The 19,099-nt window shown below is 40.3% G+C and overlaps 1 protein-coding gene across 1 annotated transcript in view; it reads left to right on the top strand.

Moving 5' to 3' along the window:
- The window catches only part of LOC125299016 (CD2-associated protein), a 157,421-nt gene that overhangs the window by 19,483 nt on the left and 118,839 nt on the right, over nt 1–19,099 (top strand). Inside the window, exons 2-3 of the mRNA XM_048250056.1 lie at nt 1,188–1,348; nt 17,846–18,008. Coding sequence (XP_048106013.1) covers nt 1,188–1,348; nt 17,846–18,008 — 324 coding nt within the window. The remainder of the gene's footprint in view (nt 1–1,187; nt 1,349–17,845; nt 18,009–19,099) is intronic.

Genomic DNA, 19,099 nt, shown 5'->3' on the forward strand with positions numbered 1-19,099 from the left:
TTAACATTTATTTTATCTAATGACATAGAAAACATAATGAATTGCATCCACATATCCTTCTGTGCTATGTGCAACTATTATTCACTAGCCTAAAACCGTGAGACTGAAGGCTACAGTAATTACTCACATATTTCTTATAGTGACTGGCACTCAATTACACTTAGGCCTACACACCACCAATGTGTACTCAATTAGCCCTACACACCACATTAAAGGGGAACTTGGCAACTATTTCAACGAGAAATAGTTTAGAAATCATTTGAATGGTTAAATGACCTGTTCCGGTGAAAATGGTGACTTTCCCCGCAGCCCCTAGCGTCCCCAGGTGGAAAACCAATCTTGCAACATTGAGATTACCGACCTGGAAAGAGAAGTGAGAGACAAGAAACTCTTTTAAATCGTGTTTCTTACCTTGTAACACCCACATTGTTCTGCAGAACTCGTTACCTTATCGTTACCTTTTTCCACAGTTTGAAATAGCATAATGCACAATTTCTCCAGTAGAGGGGGAAATAAAGCTAATCTTGCCAAGTTTCCCTTTAAAGAGTTGCCTACAAATATAAACTATAGACAAATATAGTTACTAACACAACAAATTAGTGAATAAATATGCATTCTAATACAAAATCTAAAAGACCAAATATCTGAATTTATTTTTCAAATTTTTTTTTCTGACCTAAAAAGTCAACCACCCACTTCTATTAGTCCATGCAAATTACAGTCTAGTAACGTACATTTTGAAAAGGGAAAAAAAGCACACTGATTGAGTGCTTTATACCATATTTTCCAGACTATATGTCACACTTTTTTATAGTTTGGCTGGTCCTGCGACTTATAGTCAGATGTGACTTGTATATCAAAATATATGTAATTTCACATGTTTTAAATGTTAATTCATACTGACTGACATGAACCAAGGAGTAAATAAACATTACCATTTACAACTGTGATGTCTGTCATTTTTTTCTGTCTCTTTTTTCACCACACGTGTGTTTGCTTCCCTGTACTGTTAAAGATTCTGTTTGCATTTTCAGGAACACATTGGGTCAAATTTAGAGAAATGTCTGATATTAAAGATGGGTAGTCTATTCAAAATGTAGCCTAGGCCTCTCTTGCGTGTTTGGCTATGTCCATTTTTGGTCGCATGCGTGAAGGCTGACATTTTTGAGCATTATATTTCTTTACAGTCGAAGTTGTGGTGGAGTACGAGTATGAGGCAGGACATGATGATGAGCTGACACTGAGGCCTGGGGATGTGATAAAAAATGTGCGCAGAGTGGAGGAAGAAGGATGGATGGAAGGAGAACTCAATGGGAAGAAAGGACTCTTCCCTGACAATTTTGTCAAGGTGATGTACAAAATATGACTGCTTACAACTAATTGCTTGATCAGTGCAGTTACAGTTACAGCTCTAAACAAGGAGGAGGGAGTAATTATGAATGATTTGGTTGTGAATTTATAATGTATAATAATAACACATTTCATTTGTTACACAACGCCTTTCAAAGCACCTAAGTTCGCTTTACGGAGTAAACTAGGGCGCTATGATTTCCGCGTTGCGGAAAATGTGGATGGAATCACAGAATCTACACATGAAAACGGATTTCTCTTACAAACACGTAATTGCACGGAATTTGCAGATATTCTGTTGATACATTAAATAAACAGACATTTTTTTACTTTTATTTCAGTTCACTTTAAAACAAAAAGCATATAAGAAGGTCTATGCCTAAACCGTGGCCGAAAGACATTGTTAAAAACGTGTTGCGTAGCCTAGTAATCATATCTCGAATGTTCACGTGCGTTGAGTTTGTTGATTGGTGTGTGACAAAGAAATAAGCAATCAGTGGCTCCCGACAACGGTGGCAAAACACTAAACTGCTTGACTGCTAGATAACAGGGCTGAACAATACTCCAATGAGGCCATCCTTAAAAATATTTTTGTTTGCAGTAACAGCCAAAAAAATAAAAAAAATGGGTCAGTAGGTTTTTTTCAAGATTCAAAGAAAAAAAAAAGTACAATTTTGGTCATGGTGATTACGTAGGTATGAATTTAAACAAATTTGCATATTGTGATGTCACTGACTGGGTCTTCAACCCGTGCCACCACTTTGATTTGACGGTCAAACTGTAGCACGTCCTCAATTGTTTGAGTTTCCTCCACCAAAACTCTAGTGGTCTCCTTGAGGTCAGTCGGCACGGTCACCGTTAGACTAGAGGCAGGGCTTCAGGCTAACTCTTTGCATTGGTTGCACTGGTGCGCCTAACCTTTTTATTTAGGTGCACCAGAACAAAATGTAGGTGCCATACATTTCATGTCTGAGCTGTTGTCAGAGCATGGACTGGGAATGATTTGATTTGGTGCACCCACCACCTTGACGCCATCAGTAATATTGAATACTGTATGATCAGTGGCGATCCAAGTCTCTGCTCGACCCTCCACACACACACAGAAAATGGCGGCTTGTCATATGTTTCTATTTCATATTTTGGGATTCATAAACTATATATTTTGTTAGTAATTTATAGTATTTTATGATCTGCATAAATACTAATAGCTAAAAATATTTAGTAATTCGAATACTTTTTTAAAACTATTACACTTGTCTTAATGTCATTACAATGGTGGTGTTTAGAGCTAATTGAGTGCCTGTCACTTTAAGAAAAACGTGAAAGTAGGCTTAATTAGCTTTCATTCTCATGTGCACATATCCAAGGATATATTCATTCAAGGCAATTCATTATGTTTTTTATGTCATTAGATAAAATAAATGTTCAAAATGTACATTCATGATAGACATAACTCGTGAGCTAACCGGATGGTTAACTAGAAGGAACTCAAGATGTAAAAGTTTGTCAATCGGTTGTGTAGCTTAATTCGGAAATGTCATTAAACCCAATAGTAGGCCTAAATTTACTAAATTCCATAGCCTATTATTTGCTGCTGTGCGGCACACAGCTGCAGGTTAAAAGCTGCGTGTGTGTGTGAGAAGAAAACACACACAGGCTACGGGAAGTAGCCTTTAACTTCCTGCCAAGTTAAAGCGGTGTCGAGATGATTTGATGGATTTTTAGATGTATTACTATGGTGCCCGAACCCGTAGCCTATGACTTTGAACGGTGACCACAAACATTTTCTTCAGGCCTAATGCAGCCGCACGCAGACATCATTACAGACAAGCGCGAACCATAGACAGTGAATGAAACAAAGCGAACGTAGGCCATAGTGTGACATGCGTAAACCAATGGTGTAAACATAATCATAGAGGACGCCACAGGTTTTTATTTAAAAGAAAGAACCTACGTATGTTTGTAGCTAATTTATATTCACAATACTTAAAATAATATTAATTATATTTTAGTATTACATTTGTATTAGCCTAGTTGTTTGAAGAGTAAAAAAAAAAATTGGTCGGTCTTAATGCAAGTTGGTCGGACTAAAATGGGGAAAAAAATAAATATTTGGGTCAGTCCTAAGTTCACAGGGTCGGTCGGGTTACGGCAAACCAAAATATTTTTAAGGATGGCCTGACTACTACGAGTCTGAAAACAACTATAGTTTGCAAGTTTTGTCAACACATAATTGACTCGCAAATACACATGTAGCCACCATAGAAATCAAAAGGGCAACTTAAGAACAAAGCTAAATCCACTGCAGGCAAATCCCTCCAGCCTACAAGGCAATGACAAAATCAGTAGATGCAAGACGTGAGTTTGTGGAAGATTGTTGCAATGTGTGCAGAAGCTGACATACCGCTATGTCATAACATTGCAAGCAGTCCCATTCCCAGATGCGATTGTCAGTAGCCTCAAGTAGACATGAAGACCCACCTGCTGTGGGTCTTGACCATTCTAAAAAAGTGCTGCAAGAGATTCTCACTGACGAGAGAGCGCAACACTAAGCATGTTACCATCATGTAGCCATACTTCAATGGAGATGTGTGCTAAAGATGATAGGCTAAATGCTCTAGAAAGCGACACATATTGAAAACTAGATGTACCGCATAGCGGTACAAAATATGACCGCCGCTCAGTCCTGTACATCCGTTCCGCGAAAATAAATCACACTTCAATTTGTCTCCATATTTTACTCCATCCCCCACTCTTGAAACTTTTGTGTATGCTTGTTTGGCATGCCTGAGTGTGTGTGTGCGGCTGCACAGAAAGTAGCCTACTGGTGCTGAAAAGGTGAATAGATTGTAGAATAGCCAAAGAAGATGTAGCATTGTTATAAAACCTTTAAAATCTCTAAACAATCATAAGTAGGGCAATTCATCACAGTTCATCCATTGCAACTGGATTGATGAAAGGTCACTTACACTGTAGACTACATTGTATTTGGGAAAAGCAAAAGGTATCAGCATAATGTTATTTATTTATTTTTTATGTATTTATAAACAAAAACATCTCTGTCAGTTCCATGCCGTTTTCAACAGCTATCAAAAACAAAGGTCATTTTTGGATGGATGGATTTTTGTGAATGTTTCTTCTTCTACATAAGATTTTAGTCATCTTTAGTTCATGTAATACTTTATTGTCAATGCACAAATTAAGTAACAGTAGTCTGAAACGTTATTGTTAATGCACAAATTAAGTAACAGTAGCCTAGTCTGAAACGAAATGCTGTTTTACATCTAACCAGTGGTGCAAATAACTGACATGTCCAAATGGGCCTTGATGAAATCGCCGCTAGACTGTTCATACACATTTTAACGGGCCAAAGTTGAAGAGCTTTTGTCCGTTATTGTTAGTGCAAATATAGGCTGATTCATGTTCCCTTGCATTGTTTAACTGAGGTCCATGGCTAGTCTGGCTTTCATCAGACCAAGCTCAATCTTTTAAGAAATCAAAAATAAATAGCGGGCAGATCAGGCTGGGTTCACCCAGCCTAGTCCATAGGCACCCGATATTGTTTAATTTTCCGATTGAGATATACACGCTCTGGCTATTCTAAATGCAAAATGCATCAGGGAGTTATGACAAAAACGGTAACTAACAAACTAGATCCTAATAGAAAGTTGTTAGCTTCCCTAAGCTACAGGTAGGATTATAAGGTAGGCCTATTGACAACATAAATTGTCAATAGGCTATGCTGGCGACACAAATAAAATCTCCTTTGGAAACCAATGGTTTCGCCTTACAGTATCAAGCGGACTTAAACTGTCATATCGTTGAAAGCAAAGTTGTAATAACATTCACGCAGCTCCATGAGTCAAGGAAAGCCGAATGAAGTAGCCACTTCTAAATGGGACCCACTACACAGTAGCTTAAGGTGTTTTGCTAAAGCAGCCATAATGAAATGAAGGTGTCATTGTTTGGATACTTCACACACACGCGTGCTTTTTAATTTCACAGACTACAACTACCAAGCTGTAATCAAAGCACATCGATTCCCCTCACACCCTGCACGCGACTTAAAACAAAATAAACAGGCGCCTCAGTCTCACGCATGTATAGGCAAAACTGTATCAGACCCGGTTAACGTTGGTAAATCTTCCATTGCACAGAATGATTTTGTAGCACGTGCAATAAATGACAGTCGAAAGATACAAACAGTGCTGCTATACATTAGCTTGGTATAACCGCATTTATAGTTTTCTACAAATGCAATAAATCAAATGCCTCCATCACTCAACCAACGCTAACGGTAACATTACTTAGGTCCTTATTGATATTACAAGATTAACGTTACCTGCAGTAAAACCAAGCATGTCCGATAAACATCCTCAGATTTATTTCGGCTTCAAGAAGAAATGGGAATTACACTTCATGTGAACATCGTCCCCATCCTTATTAGATGTTAAATGCGGTAAATTACAGTCCTTGTATGAAGCGTCCATTGTTTTTTCCAACCCACTTTTAACTTCCAACAAAATTACGCCTCACTGCAACGATCCGCCATCTAGTGGACAAACGTCTACTTCTCGCCAATACTGAAAATGCAGCCATGATGATGATGATGAAGATTTATTTTGGCTTTCTTTTAATCCTACTGATTTTCATTTTTTACCGGGGCAAATCACAAATGAGTGATTATGAGCCAGGTTGATGTGGGCCCTTGAGACCAACATACCATAAAAGATTCACAGAGAACTGTGTCTGCCCTACCCTCCTTCGGGGTCCAGTCCAGCGGGGGCTGCAGATGAAAACGAAAATGACGGTTCCATGCTATCCATGTGGGGGTACATGCTCACCAAGTTTTGTGTACCCGGTCTTTCAGTGTCCCGGGAATCCTTGTTGGGTGTACATCACTAAATGTACACATAAATTATTTTATTGTAAGGCCCCCATGAACGAAAGTACACAAAACTTGGCATGCATTCAGAGGGTGTCATAATGATCCTACACTTTTAATTTCGTGCAGTTTTGACCTTGTCAGCCAGAGATATAGAGATGAAAACACCTAATTTTTTGCTTTTTTTAATTTTTAACTAGGTGGCTATACATGAAATAAGTGGTAATGGGATGGGTTGACATGCCCCTTAAGACCAACATACAAAAAAATGGACCTCCTAGGCCCCTGCGGTTCTCGAGATATTCACAGAAAACTGTCTCCGCCACCTACAGGCCAGTTGGTGTATAGTAACATAAATTAATTTATTGTGTGGCCCCCATGAACGGAATTCCACAAAACTTGGCGTGCATACAGAGGGTGTCATAATGATCCTACACTTCCAATTTCGTGCAGTTTTGACTATGTTAGGTCACAGATACCTTCAATTACACCACCTCATTTTTTACTTTTTTGTGTTTAACTAGGTGGCGCTATACATGAAATGAGTGGTTATGGAATGGGTTGACATGGCCCCTTGAGATCAACATACAAAAAAAAATGGTCCCTCCTATACCCTACGGTTTCGAGATATTCACAGAAAACTGTGTCTCGCCCCTCCTTTGGGGGGTCCAATTCAGCCGGGGGCTACAGATCAAAAAGCGAAAAATCGATGGTTCCATGCTATCCATGTGGGGTTACATGTCCACCAAGTTTCGTGTACCCGGTCTTTCAGTGTCCCGGGAATCATTGACGGAAATTTGGGCATGCGAAAAGAAAAAAAAAAAAAAAAATCTGACTAAACCTATATGACCGCCCGGCTTAAGCTGCTTGTCATAATGAAACATGAATCTACAAAAAAGTATGCTACTTTTAAGTTACAAAGTACCCTTTTATTGGGATCTAAACTTGCAGCCTAGCTATGGCCATGTAGTTGAAGTTATATGGGTCCTATCTGTTGTTTTTGCACAGAGATTTGTTGAATGTTTGGCTAAATGTTGGAGAATTTTGAATGATTGGCTTTGCTAAATATTTAAATAGCTGAATTGTATTGGTCATTGAACTTTTATAGGTTTAAAAAAATAAAAATAAAAAGATAAATCCGAAACGACTAAAAAAACGGATTTTGAGAAAAAAATAAAACAGAATTCAGAAAATGATAAAAACGGATTTCATAGGGCCCTAAGTAAACACAGTGAAAAAAATATGATAATCAGCACACAAATTAAAAAACATAGTTGTTGTAAAAGGCATATTAAAGTCCATAAGCTTAAAATGGTGGGTTTTAAGAGCTGTTTTGTATTGTGAGATGGAGAGTGCGGATGTGTGAGGTGAGTGAGTTCCACAGTTTGGGTGCAGCATAGGCCTTTGCTCCCATTGTGGTGAGCACAGACAAATATTTGGGGGCACAGTCATTTTTGTATAAATTTATTATTATTGCTATTAATATTAGAATTATTCAACAATTCCATATTACAATGCTCGTTGTAAGGTTAAGAACATCATACCAAAACTGTCAAACAAAAGATTTTCATTTAATTCTGTTTTATTGTCATGTAGATTTCATTGCGTATTTATGATTGTATGTAGGCCCTATGCATGTTTCACATTTAATCTGAAATGAAGATCATGTCTGAGTTGCTTGGCCAAGCTTTGTAGCCTGGTCGCCTTGACCTCTTTACAGCAGACAGCCAATTTTCAGCACATTTTGTAGAATCAAAACGTTCCAGGGAGGGTCCCTCTGTGCTGATCCGAATTAGGTCCTCAGTGTTAGATATATGCAAACTACTTCTTAAAGTCAAAGTCAGCTTTATTGTTAATTTCTTCACATGTTCCAGACATACAAAGAGATCGAAATTACGTTTCTCACTATCCCACGGTGAAGACAAGACATATTTTACCAATTTAGGTCCACAGACAAACATAACATTCAAGTAAACAAAAAAGTAAGTAAATAAGTAAATAAGAGGGCACATATAATAATGAAAAAAATAAGAGCAGCAAAATTTGGTTGAAATTGTGCATAGACAGTCAATAAAATACTAGTGCAAAGTCAGGCCAATAAAAGGCTTGGGTAGTTCTGTTTGACCTAAGTAAGAAAGAAAGTGGCATAGTGGTGCAAGTTATGTAAGAGCAGCAGAAGTGTTGTGTTTTCAGGACGACAACAACAAGTTGTAAAGTGTACAAGTGTGCAAGTGGAGTAGTGCAGGCGGCCATTTTGGGTCCAATGTCCAGGATGTTATGTAGCTGAGGGTGGAGGGGGGAGAGGAGGGAGAGAGTTCAGCATCCTTACAGCTTGGTGTATGAAGCTGTTGGTGAGTCTGGTAGTGCGGGGCGCAGGCTTCTGTACCTCTTCCCAGAGGGCAGTAGATCAAACATATTGTGAGCCGGGGTGACTTGCATCACTCACAATTTTGGTGCATGCTGCATTGAGGTGGGTGGTGTAAATGTCCTTCAGGGAGGGGAGTGAAGCACCAATAATCCTTCCAGCTGTGTTCACTATGCGCTGCAGGGCTTTCCTGTTGTATTCAGTGCAGCTTCCGCCCCACACAGCGATACAGCTGGAGAGGATGCTCTCAATGGTGCCTCGGTAGAATGTGGTCATGATGGCTGGTGGAGCACTTGCTCGCCTGAGTTTCCACTTAGGAAGTACAGGCGGCTGAGCTCTCTTAAGCCAGTGATGCAGTGTTGGTGGTCCAGGAGAGGTCTTCACTGATGTGCACCCCCAGGAATTTGGTGCTGCTCGCTCTCTCCACCACAGCACCATCGATGGTCAGTGGCAGGTGTTGGGTGTGACCTCTCCGGAAGTCAACAACAATCTCTTTGGTCTTGCTGACGTTCAGCAGGAGGTTGTTGTCCCTGCACCACGTGGTCAGAAGGTCGACCTCCAACCTGTATTGAGTCTCGGCCGCCCTTGGTGATGAGACCCACCAGAGTTGTGTCGTCAGCAAATTTCACTATGTGATTGTTGCTGTAGGTTGCAGTGCAGTCATCGTCAGCAGGGTGAAGAGCAGCGGACTGAGCACGTAGCCTTGGGGGGCCCCTGTGCTCAGTGTGATGCTGCTTGAGGTATTGTTGCCAACACGTACTACTTGGGGCCTCTGACAGAGGAAGTCCAGTAGCAGTTGTTTTGGTATTATGGTGTTGAATGCAGAACTGAAGTCTATAAACAGCAATCTCACATATGAGTCTCTTTTTTCCAGGTGGGTGAGGGCTGGGTGGAGGCAGAGCAGATTGCATCCTCTGTAGACCGCTTGGCTCGGTATGCAAACTGGAAGGGTCAGGGTGGGGGAGAGTGGCTTTGATATGTGACATGACAAGCCGCTCAAAGCACTTCATGATGATGGGTGTCAGTGCCACAGGGCGGTAGTCATTGAAGCAGGATGGAGCAGTTTTCTTGGCACAGGTATGATGGTGGCAGCTTTGAAACATGATGGGGCGATGGCTTGCTTCAGGGAAGTGTTAAAGATGTCTGTGAAGACATCCGTAAGCTCCCCCGCGCAGTCCTTCCAGCGCCGCGACCTGGGATGTTGTCTGGACCTGTTGCCATATCGGGGTGTTGATAGCAGCAAGTGTCCTCTTCACGCTGTCGGCAGAGAGGCACAGGGGCTGCTCATGTAGAGGGGATGGGTCTTCTGTGGGCAGGTGCTGTTTTGTGCTTCAAAGCCCGAGCAAAGAAGCGGTTCAGGTTGTTGAGCAGAGGGATGTTGCTCTCACAGCTCTGTGGCCGGCTTGGTCCGTGAGGCCTGAATGCCCTGCCATAGGCTTTGTCGCGTTCCTGCTGTCTTTGAAGTGGGTGGTTATCTTGTGAGTGTATTCCTTTTTGCTTCCCTTGATGCCACGGGACAGGTTGGCTCGCTGTTCTCATGCCAGCTTCATCCCCAGCTCTGTAGGCTTTGTCTCTGGCCCTCAGCAGCCTGAGGACATCCCCTGTCAGCCATGGCTTCCAGTTAGCCCGAGTGATGATGTCTTTTTGTGTGGGTCACATCATCGATGCACTTGGTGATGTAAGAGGTTACAGTGTCTGTATACTCCTCTATGTCTGTCTGGTTGTTGTAAGTGGCTGCCTGCTTAAACATTTCCCAGTCTGTTGTGTCAAAGCAGTCTTGAAGAGCATCGGAGGCTCCCTCAGGCCACACTTTTACCTGCTTACGAACGGTTTGTTCGCTTTTACCCTTTGTCTGTATCACGGGCATTAGCATAACAGTGATATGGTCTGAAAGTCCAATGTGGGGGAGGGGGTGGCTTTGTATGCTCCTTTGTGTGTAGTGTAGACCAGGTCCAGGATGTTATCTCCTCTTGTTGGAAAATCAACATGCTGGTGTAGCTTTGGAAGTACAGTTTTAAGATCAGCATGGTTAAAATCTCCAGTGTGGGTGTGCCGTCTGTTGGTAGAGTTCACTAAGAGCAGCGTTCTTATAAAGCTGTTGTTGTTGGTAGGCGGGATGTATACTGCGACTAGCAGAATCGCATAATTTCCTTGGCAGGTAAAAGGGCGGCACTTTATGATCATAAACTCTGCCAGTGGTGAGCAGTGTTTGCATACTACTACAGTGTCCCGGCACCATTAGGTCCACGGATGTAAACACAGATTCCTCCTCCTCTTGATTTACCTCCCTTTACAATGGCCCTGTCTGCTCGATAGCATGCTAGCTGCTCCAGTTGTACAGCAGAGTCCGAATGTTGTCATTTAACCAAGTCTCAGTGAAGACGAGCACACAGCAGTTACTTACTGTCGGTTAGTTGATCTCAGCAGTCGTTATGTGATCCATTTTGTTGTCCAGTGATCGCATTTGCCAGGAGAATGGATGGTATGGCTGGGCGAGTTGGGTTGGCCGCTAGCCTGGCCTGGACGCGCCTCAGCTTGCCCTCTTCTGCTTCCTCGCACACCGCTTCCGGCGCTTTCTTTTCGGGGAGGAGTAGCAGGCCGAGTCCGGTGTTGTTGCAGGCGGAGTAGTCCGAGTTCCTTTAGCGTCTCTGTTGCAAAGTCCAGAGCGGCTGCAAAACTTGCTTTTGCAGATGTCAATTAAAAACTGCCTGCTGTACTTGTAGTACGGCGTGGTAAGGCGAGAAGCGAACACGTAAAACTTTTCGGACAAACACTTTTAAAGCAGACAAAACACCGTGCGGTTGGGACCGAGAGAGGTAAAGCTCGCGTGTGTAATGCAGCGCCCGCCATATTGGATGAGTCCGGCATATCAGTGTGTGTAAGCGAGATGGGATATCAGTGTGTGTGTCTGTGCACGTGCATATGTGTGTGTGTGAGAGAGAGAGGGGATATCAGTGTGTGTGTGTGTGAGAGAGAGGGCATTAAGGTGCTCTTGATGCGCTTTTGTGCTGAGAAACCGCGTTCACACTGCATAGCAGAAATAGGCAGAATCAACGCGATCTCAACTAGGTGCAGGAGGTTCTGTAAAACAATTAAGTAATTTAAATAGGAATTTATACTGATTTGATTAAACAAATAATTTTACACCACATTACAATTTATATAAAAGGTGCCAATTTAAGGTTGTATCAGCGATTTCAGGCCCAAAAAATGCCCAAACATAAATTATCACATTCATCTAATCTTTCCTAACAATCCGCTAGCTGCCTGCTCCATAAGCAGGCCGTCAAAAAAACGTTTCTCTGTAGGCAGCCTAGGCTCCGAGATCTGTACACAAAAACAATTGCTACCAACAATTGTTGGCAACCACTCAAAGGCAAAGTGTTTCAACCAATAACTGACGAGATGCGCATTCAGGAGAGTTTGAACATCAACAGAAGTGACATATCCCCGCTATCGCTGATAGAACTTTTAAGTGTTTTTGGTGCTGTTGAACTTTGTGTATATTACCTTGTAGTCTGTTTTATATGGCTCTTTAGTTAAGAGCATTTGTCATAAGCTGCTGTAGGACTTGTGGCTTATGAGCGTCGTAACACTCTGCCATTCCTCTTGTATAACTTCAAGCTGGCATCCAAAGCTAAAGACAGAATAAAGTTACAATGATAAACTATCCAAACCGTATATGATGACTATTCTATTGTAATAAAACCTGCCGACAAGGGAGGAGCAACAATTGTGATGAATAAAATTGACTATGTTGAAGAATGTGTAAGACAATTGTCTGATAGAAACTTTTATGAGGTACTGCCTGATAATCCCACACAGGTATTTAAATGCATGATTTTAGATACTTTAAATGAGTTATTACATCAAGGGGAGCTATCAAGAGATGAATTTAAATCTTTAAAAATTGAACACCCTATTGTTCCTACATTTTATACCCTACCAAAAATCCATAAAAGGTTGGAATCTCCACCTGGTAGACCTATTGTGGCCAATATAGGATCTGTGACCTCAAATCTTTCCACTTTTGTAGATCATTTTATTAGGCCATTAGCTGAGGGTTTACCCTCATTCACAAAAGATACGGGTCATGTTATCAACATTGTGGAATCAGTGACTCTTGGGGAAGAAGAAGTGTTTCTGGCCTCTTTTGATATAAATGCCATGTATACTGTTATACCCCATGATGGCGGGTTAATTGCATTAGATCATTACTTAAATGACCCTTCAATGTGTCCCTCAAAAGAGTCCATTCTGACTCTTACCAAACTGATTTTGGAATATAATTATTGGATATTTCAGGAGACTTTTTTTTATACAAAAACGGGGAGTCCCTATGGGAAGTGCATTTTCGCCTTCATTTGCAAATTATATGGGTCTGTTTGAAGAACATCATATTTATTCAAACCACAGTTTTAAAAATAACTTTTTGGTTACTAACGCTATTTGGATGATGTGCTATGTATATTTAAGGGTTCGCTAGTGGAGTTACAAATGTTTTTCACATCTGAATACATGTTGTGAATATTTATCCTTTACAATGGAATACGATAAACACAAAATTAGTTTCTTGGACTTATGGATCATTCATAACGGGGCTCACCTATATACTGATCTATATTGTAAACCTACGGCACGCAATACCCTACTTTGGGCTGACTCTGAACACCCACGCCATCTAAAGCACAGTCTCCCATTTAGTCAATTATGTAGAGTGAAGCGTATTTGTAAAACACCTGAACATTTTAGGAGAAACAGCGACGAAATGATCACCAACAAGAAGGGGTTACCATAGAACGGTGTTGAACAATGCCATAGAAAAAGTAGAATCCATTCCAAGGTCCAACTTACTTTCAACAAAAAATAAGGTTAAATCAAATAAAAGGATAATATTTTCAACTGAATACCATAGGCAATCAGTGACTTTACGCACCATCATAAATAAACATTGGCAAATTTTAAAATCAGACACCCAACTCAAAAGCACATTTCAAGAACATCCTCTAATAGTGTACAAGAGAGGTAAAAACTTAAGAGATCAGTTGGTGCATTCCTATATTCCTCCTAACACTTTTAGTTCCCAACCGGTGTTAACTCCTATCCTAGATGGGAATAGACGATGTGGATCTTGTACCCAATGTAACTACACCTACAAATGCAGTAAATTTAAACATCCACACACAGGAAAAGATATCCAAATTAAAGGGATAATTTCATGCAACACCCAGGGCTCTACAGTGCGCCCATTTCACTCGCACATGCGAGTGCAAAAAAATATTTAGGCGCACTGGTGCGAATGACTTCTAATTATGTCAATGTTTGTCTACAAAATACACCGCAACATCGAGAAACATTACTGTGCAAACCATAGAATCACGTCGCGAATGCAGCATAAAAACTACACCTCCCATTAACGTTAGCAGTTTCGCGTTGTGACTCGCTAGTCGCTTCTATCAAATCCAAGAGCGCGCAGAAAAAGCGGAAAGTTAGACTAGCTAGCCAAGATGCAAAGATTGAAGAAATTAGTTCTTCTATCCACCGAATTCATCGGATATAGGAGGAACAGGATGAGATTCTGAGAATGCAGTGAGGGAAGGAAAGGTAACCTAACATGCCTTTTAGCCCAATTGACGTATTGGCTGCAATATGCAAAATATAGCTGTAGTGAACAGGCACAAAAGTAGCCTCCCGTAATACCATTTTATTCAAAGGTAGAACGCTGACAACTCCAGGCTTCCACGCATGCTTGTTTGTTTACACCGAATACAAGCTGAAGTGCAAAACGAACGTTTGCCTCCTGCCCCCATCAATGCAGATATTTAAAAAAAAAAAAAAAAAAGATAAAAAAAAATATATATCCTTGATAGCCTATGTTGGGTTTGTGGAAGAGAAAATGGACTGTTTTAGTAGTAGTATTAGGCAGTATGCAGTCAGATAGATCACCATGGGCATATTTGGATTAGCTACAGATGGATTCACAAATAAATAAATTAGCCTACATTTGGCAGTATACTTGATATACAGGCTAAATGCAAATATGGCAATGTATTATATTATTTTACATTAACAAAATGTAGGAAAATAGAACAGACTGAAAATAAAGTAGGCACTGATCTTTAAAATCCTGTTTCCTGTAGCCTAAATGTTGCCAGTCATTCTTAATATTTGCAATTGGTGCAGTGACATGTTTAACTGTTAGCTGCAGTGTAATGTTAGATTATGTGTTAAGTTAAGTACAGAAGTGACTGCGCCCACATTTTTGTCTGTGCTCCTACATTTTTTAAAATGTTAGTGTAGAGCCCTGAACAGCACATCTGTAATTTATTTACTGCCCTTGTGGTAAATCATATGTGGGCAAAACATCTAGAGCTCTAAAGACGCGGATTGCAGAGCACAGAAGTACTATTAGATGTAAGAACTTAAATTATCCTGTAGCAGCTTAATCACCCCATTTCTTCATTAAAATACATTGGAATCGAGAAGGTGACTCTGCCCCCTAGGGGTGGTAACCTAGATCTGTTGTTATCAAGAAGGGAACATTTTTGGATTTACCATCTTAGAACTCAAGCACCTCACGGTTTGAATGTGGATTTTGATTTAAAATGTTTCTTGTGATTGATACTTGACATATAGACTTACTATGATTAACGGATGATATTATTTATGATGATCCATTTGGACTGATGCTGTAATACTGTCTTTTGATCTTTTTCTTTAGTTTTTTTCCTCTTAAAATAACAGAATGTAGTACTAAGGATGTGGACTATGATTGAAAAAAACTTATGTTGATTGTTATGTGAAAACCTTGTGTCCAACCCTTCATTGTAACCAATTGAACACTAATTGACACCTGTTTGTAACCTAATTATGTGTCAGGTGGGAGCAATTAAGCTTCCCCTTTAAAAGGCAAGGTACTACCTGTTATTTTACATGTGACCTGAGGAAGGCCGACAGGTCGAAACGTTGTCACATTACAGACTTAAATGTGTAACTCGGGAGTGTGCGGCACTTCTCTCCTTTTGCAAGTGTTTTACTGGTTGCCAGCACCTCCTTTTCTGGTGTGCATTTTGCACCTCCACTCATGAACCCTACATGAAACATTACCGTCTACAGCCGCGAGAGAGCTGCTAGCGCTCTCAAATGCATAAGTTCTGTGCACTTTCATTCAGAGATTAGTGCTTGCACTATGCTTGAAACACACGTGCATACCTAAATCCTGAAATTATGGCCGGGATTCTATTTATAGCCGGGCCTCAGATTTGGAAAAATAAAGGCCAGTAATAATTGCCTTCATTGTTTTGATTTAACTCATAAAAGAGCTCTTCTTAATATTTTACAAATTATAATAAAACCGTAGTGAAGAACGAACTCGGAGGACAAGCGCTAGTTTGTTTACACGGACAGCGCATAGAAAGCAAGCTGGCTGAACTTGATATAAGATGAATAAAAGCATATTGCCTAAATATTTCGATCTAGCCGAGTCTGGATTGTTTTCATCTAGAGGTGTAGTGGGTTTACCTATGAAAAAGAAACAGATGATTTACGAAAGGTAGGCTAAACATTTGACCAGTCACTGTGAAGGTTGGTTAGGCTTAGGCTAGGGCTTCGACTGCACAAACATTAGTTTAGATTTAGTTTAAAGTGAGAACAGTACCTACTCAAAGGCTACATAATGACAGGGGTGGGCAGTCATTTCCCCCAGAGGTCAGAGGATAATTACTTTGATAAAGTAGCCTATGCCGCTGGCCACGCATTGAATGATTGACTGGAATACAATGCACAAAATGCATTGTGCTGGAAGTTAACAGGAAAGTAACGTTAGCATATAGACACATGACGGATTAGCTAGACAAGTCTGCAACCTTATTGCTATAGTATGCAATAACGTTACTTGCAAGCCCATGTCTACTTTCTTAAAACAATCTACTCAAATGGAGTGTGAACTTTAACTTTAGGCTAACCTGCATCTTGCTATTTGTGTGAAATGTAGGCTAACGTTAGCCTTCGTAATCATGGATCAAGTCTCTTATAGAAATGATATGCTGAGAAATATGATAAAACACGTTAACATTACTACCCTATTTTACTTAGCCTACATATAATTTCAGTTTTTCCTCTTGAGCATGAAGATAACATGTGTGGCATAACTTTGTAACTTCCCAATGCATGCTTTTGTATCCCACAAAAAAGTTAGATGTTTCCTGAACTGCAAACGTGAAATTCAGTCTGCTTTTCTCTGCCAAAAGTTAACCATTTTCAACCACCTTTCTTTCAATGTCTTGCTATACGGCTCTGGGTTTGCTTGTCCTCAGAGTTCATCCTTAACGACGGTTGTTAAGGAACTGAAACCGGTCTATAGAGTCCCGAAGTGTGACGTAGCGTTTCCATGACCGCAGAATCACTGGATCTAAACAAACTTTTGAAGTGGCATAAATAGCATTGAATGTAGACATGTGGCATCATTTCTAGCTAATAAAAATAAATATATTCATTTAAACGTGTTTTACCTGCTAGGCAGCAGCTTAGCCACATAACACGGATTCCCTGGCAGGTTTAATAGAAAGAAACAAAATTCCAGTGGATATTTCACGTCTTCTCAAAGACTGGCGGCTGTTAAGAGCGACGTTTTTTTGCCAAAAAAAATAAAGCCAAAACACGTCTGTGAATTTAAGGATTTTAACCGCATGCTGTGAAGTTACATGCAGGTCTCTTTTACGGAGGAAACCCATGCTAAAATAAAACTCTGTAGTCACGAATTTGATCGTGTTGGTATGAATATATGTTGTAGTATGTGATTCCTACAGTGTAAAAAAATATACTAACGTCTTTTAGAAACGTTGTAAAATTATTGAAATAGATTAAGAAAGCCACCTTCAATGGTTAGATTGATTTGTTTAGATCCAGTGAAATTGCTGCCTTGGCAACGCTACGTCATGGCTTCGGGACTCCATTGAATATAAGGCCTATTAAATAACTTGATGGAGAAGACAAACCATTTTTTGTAATGGAACGTCCTTAAATGGTTATGGTTATGGGATTTGGCAGACGCCATATAATACTTAAATTTAACAGGGAACAATTTACAATGTTGGTAAGACTATATTAAGGAGAATAGCAATAATAAACAACAATGTCAAGAGCCTAATAAAATAAACAATGAAAATGAAGGAGAATATCAATAATAAACAACAATGTCGCTTAACTTTTTACCTGTTTTAACGTTTAACCACTTGATTTTTCAGGAAATTAAAAAAGAATCAAAAGAAACCAAAGAGGTGAAAGAAGAAACTCAGCCTACACGACGTGGGGCTGGAAATGTGGCCAGTCTTGTCCAGAGAATCAGCACTTATGGCATTCCAGCGGGTGGCTTCCAGCCATGTTCCCAGCCTCGTGTCTCCAAAAAGAGTTAGTTCTCTTGATGAACAATATCTTCTGTTTCTTAATTGCTGTCTGTCATTATGTCTGTTTATGTCTTTTGGTGTACAGTAAGAACTGTATGATTTACAATTCAGTATCTCAAACAGAGCCTCAATTTTTTTCAGGGAGCCGTGTGGTAATCTACTTTTTGGGGGACAATTCACTAACGGTGGGTTTCCACACAGCGAAACACCTCGCGATTTTCAGCCAGTGAAATTTCGCCTCGGGGGCGTGACGGCGAAACCGCTAACCTTTTGACTGCAGTGTCTAGCCAGTGGTGGCAAGCGAGCTAATCAGCTAGTTCAAACGTTTATGTACTTAATGAAGATATCCAGGGGTCTTTATGCCTCGACTAAGTTGATGTTGCCTATAAACAACAATTCATGTTCATAGAAACAACAAGGTCAATAAGACATAATATATTTCATACCTGTGTTGCAGCATGTAGCCTAGCTGTCTAGCTAGGTTTACAATGCAATCCAATGTCCTAAAATACTAGCATTTAAGCCTGTCAGCTAGCTAAAAGGTCGAAAGTGCTTAAACTAACATATATAGTGGTCTATTTAGTGGTGTATGTGCTCTGACTAAGTTCGTGTGGCATATAAACCACAATTCGTGTTGATACAAGTGCCAATATTCGTGTAGAAACATTTTAATCACATACAAATTTTCGTGTTACAGCTCAGGTAGTCTCCGCCATCTTGGTCAGACTTTTTTGTAACTCCCGCCTCCAAACACAAAGACGCGGACTGATTGGTTCTCGAATGGTCCTCATTTAAATAAAGTAAAACTTTGGCCAACTTTGTTTCGCCTGCCTCGGCGATTCACTTTCATTTCGCCCAACCAGGGCGAATTTCGTCTCCATTCAACCTCACTGAGAGCGACACGAAATTTCGGTGTGTGGAAACACACTGTAACTCGTAAAATTTGTAGGTTTTAATTGAACCATTCAACCATTAGGATCAGACAAAGTATGTGGCACTCCAAAGTAAATATAAACCATTCAGAAATCTCAAGGTACGATGTCCAGGAACATGCATTTGGGCAAAAATGGCAGAATTTTGCAGTATAATGTCTAC

This window comes from Alosa alosa, chromosome 8, assembly GCF_017589495.1.
Source record: "Alosa alosa isolate M-15738 ecotype Scorff River chromosome 8, AALO_Geno_1.1, whole genome shotgun sequence".
NCBI classification, from domain to species: Eukaryota; Metazoa; Chordata; class Actinopteri; order Clupeiformes; family Clupeidae; genus Alosa; species Alosa alosa.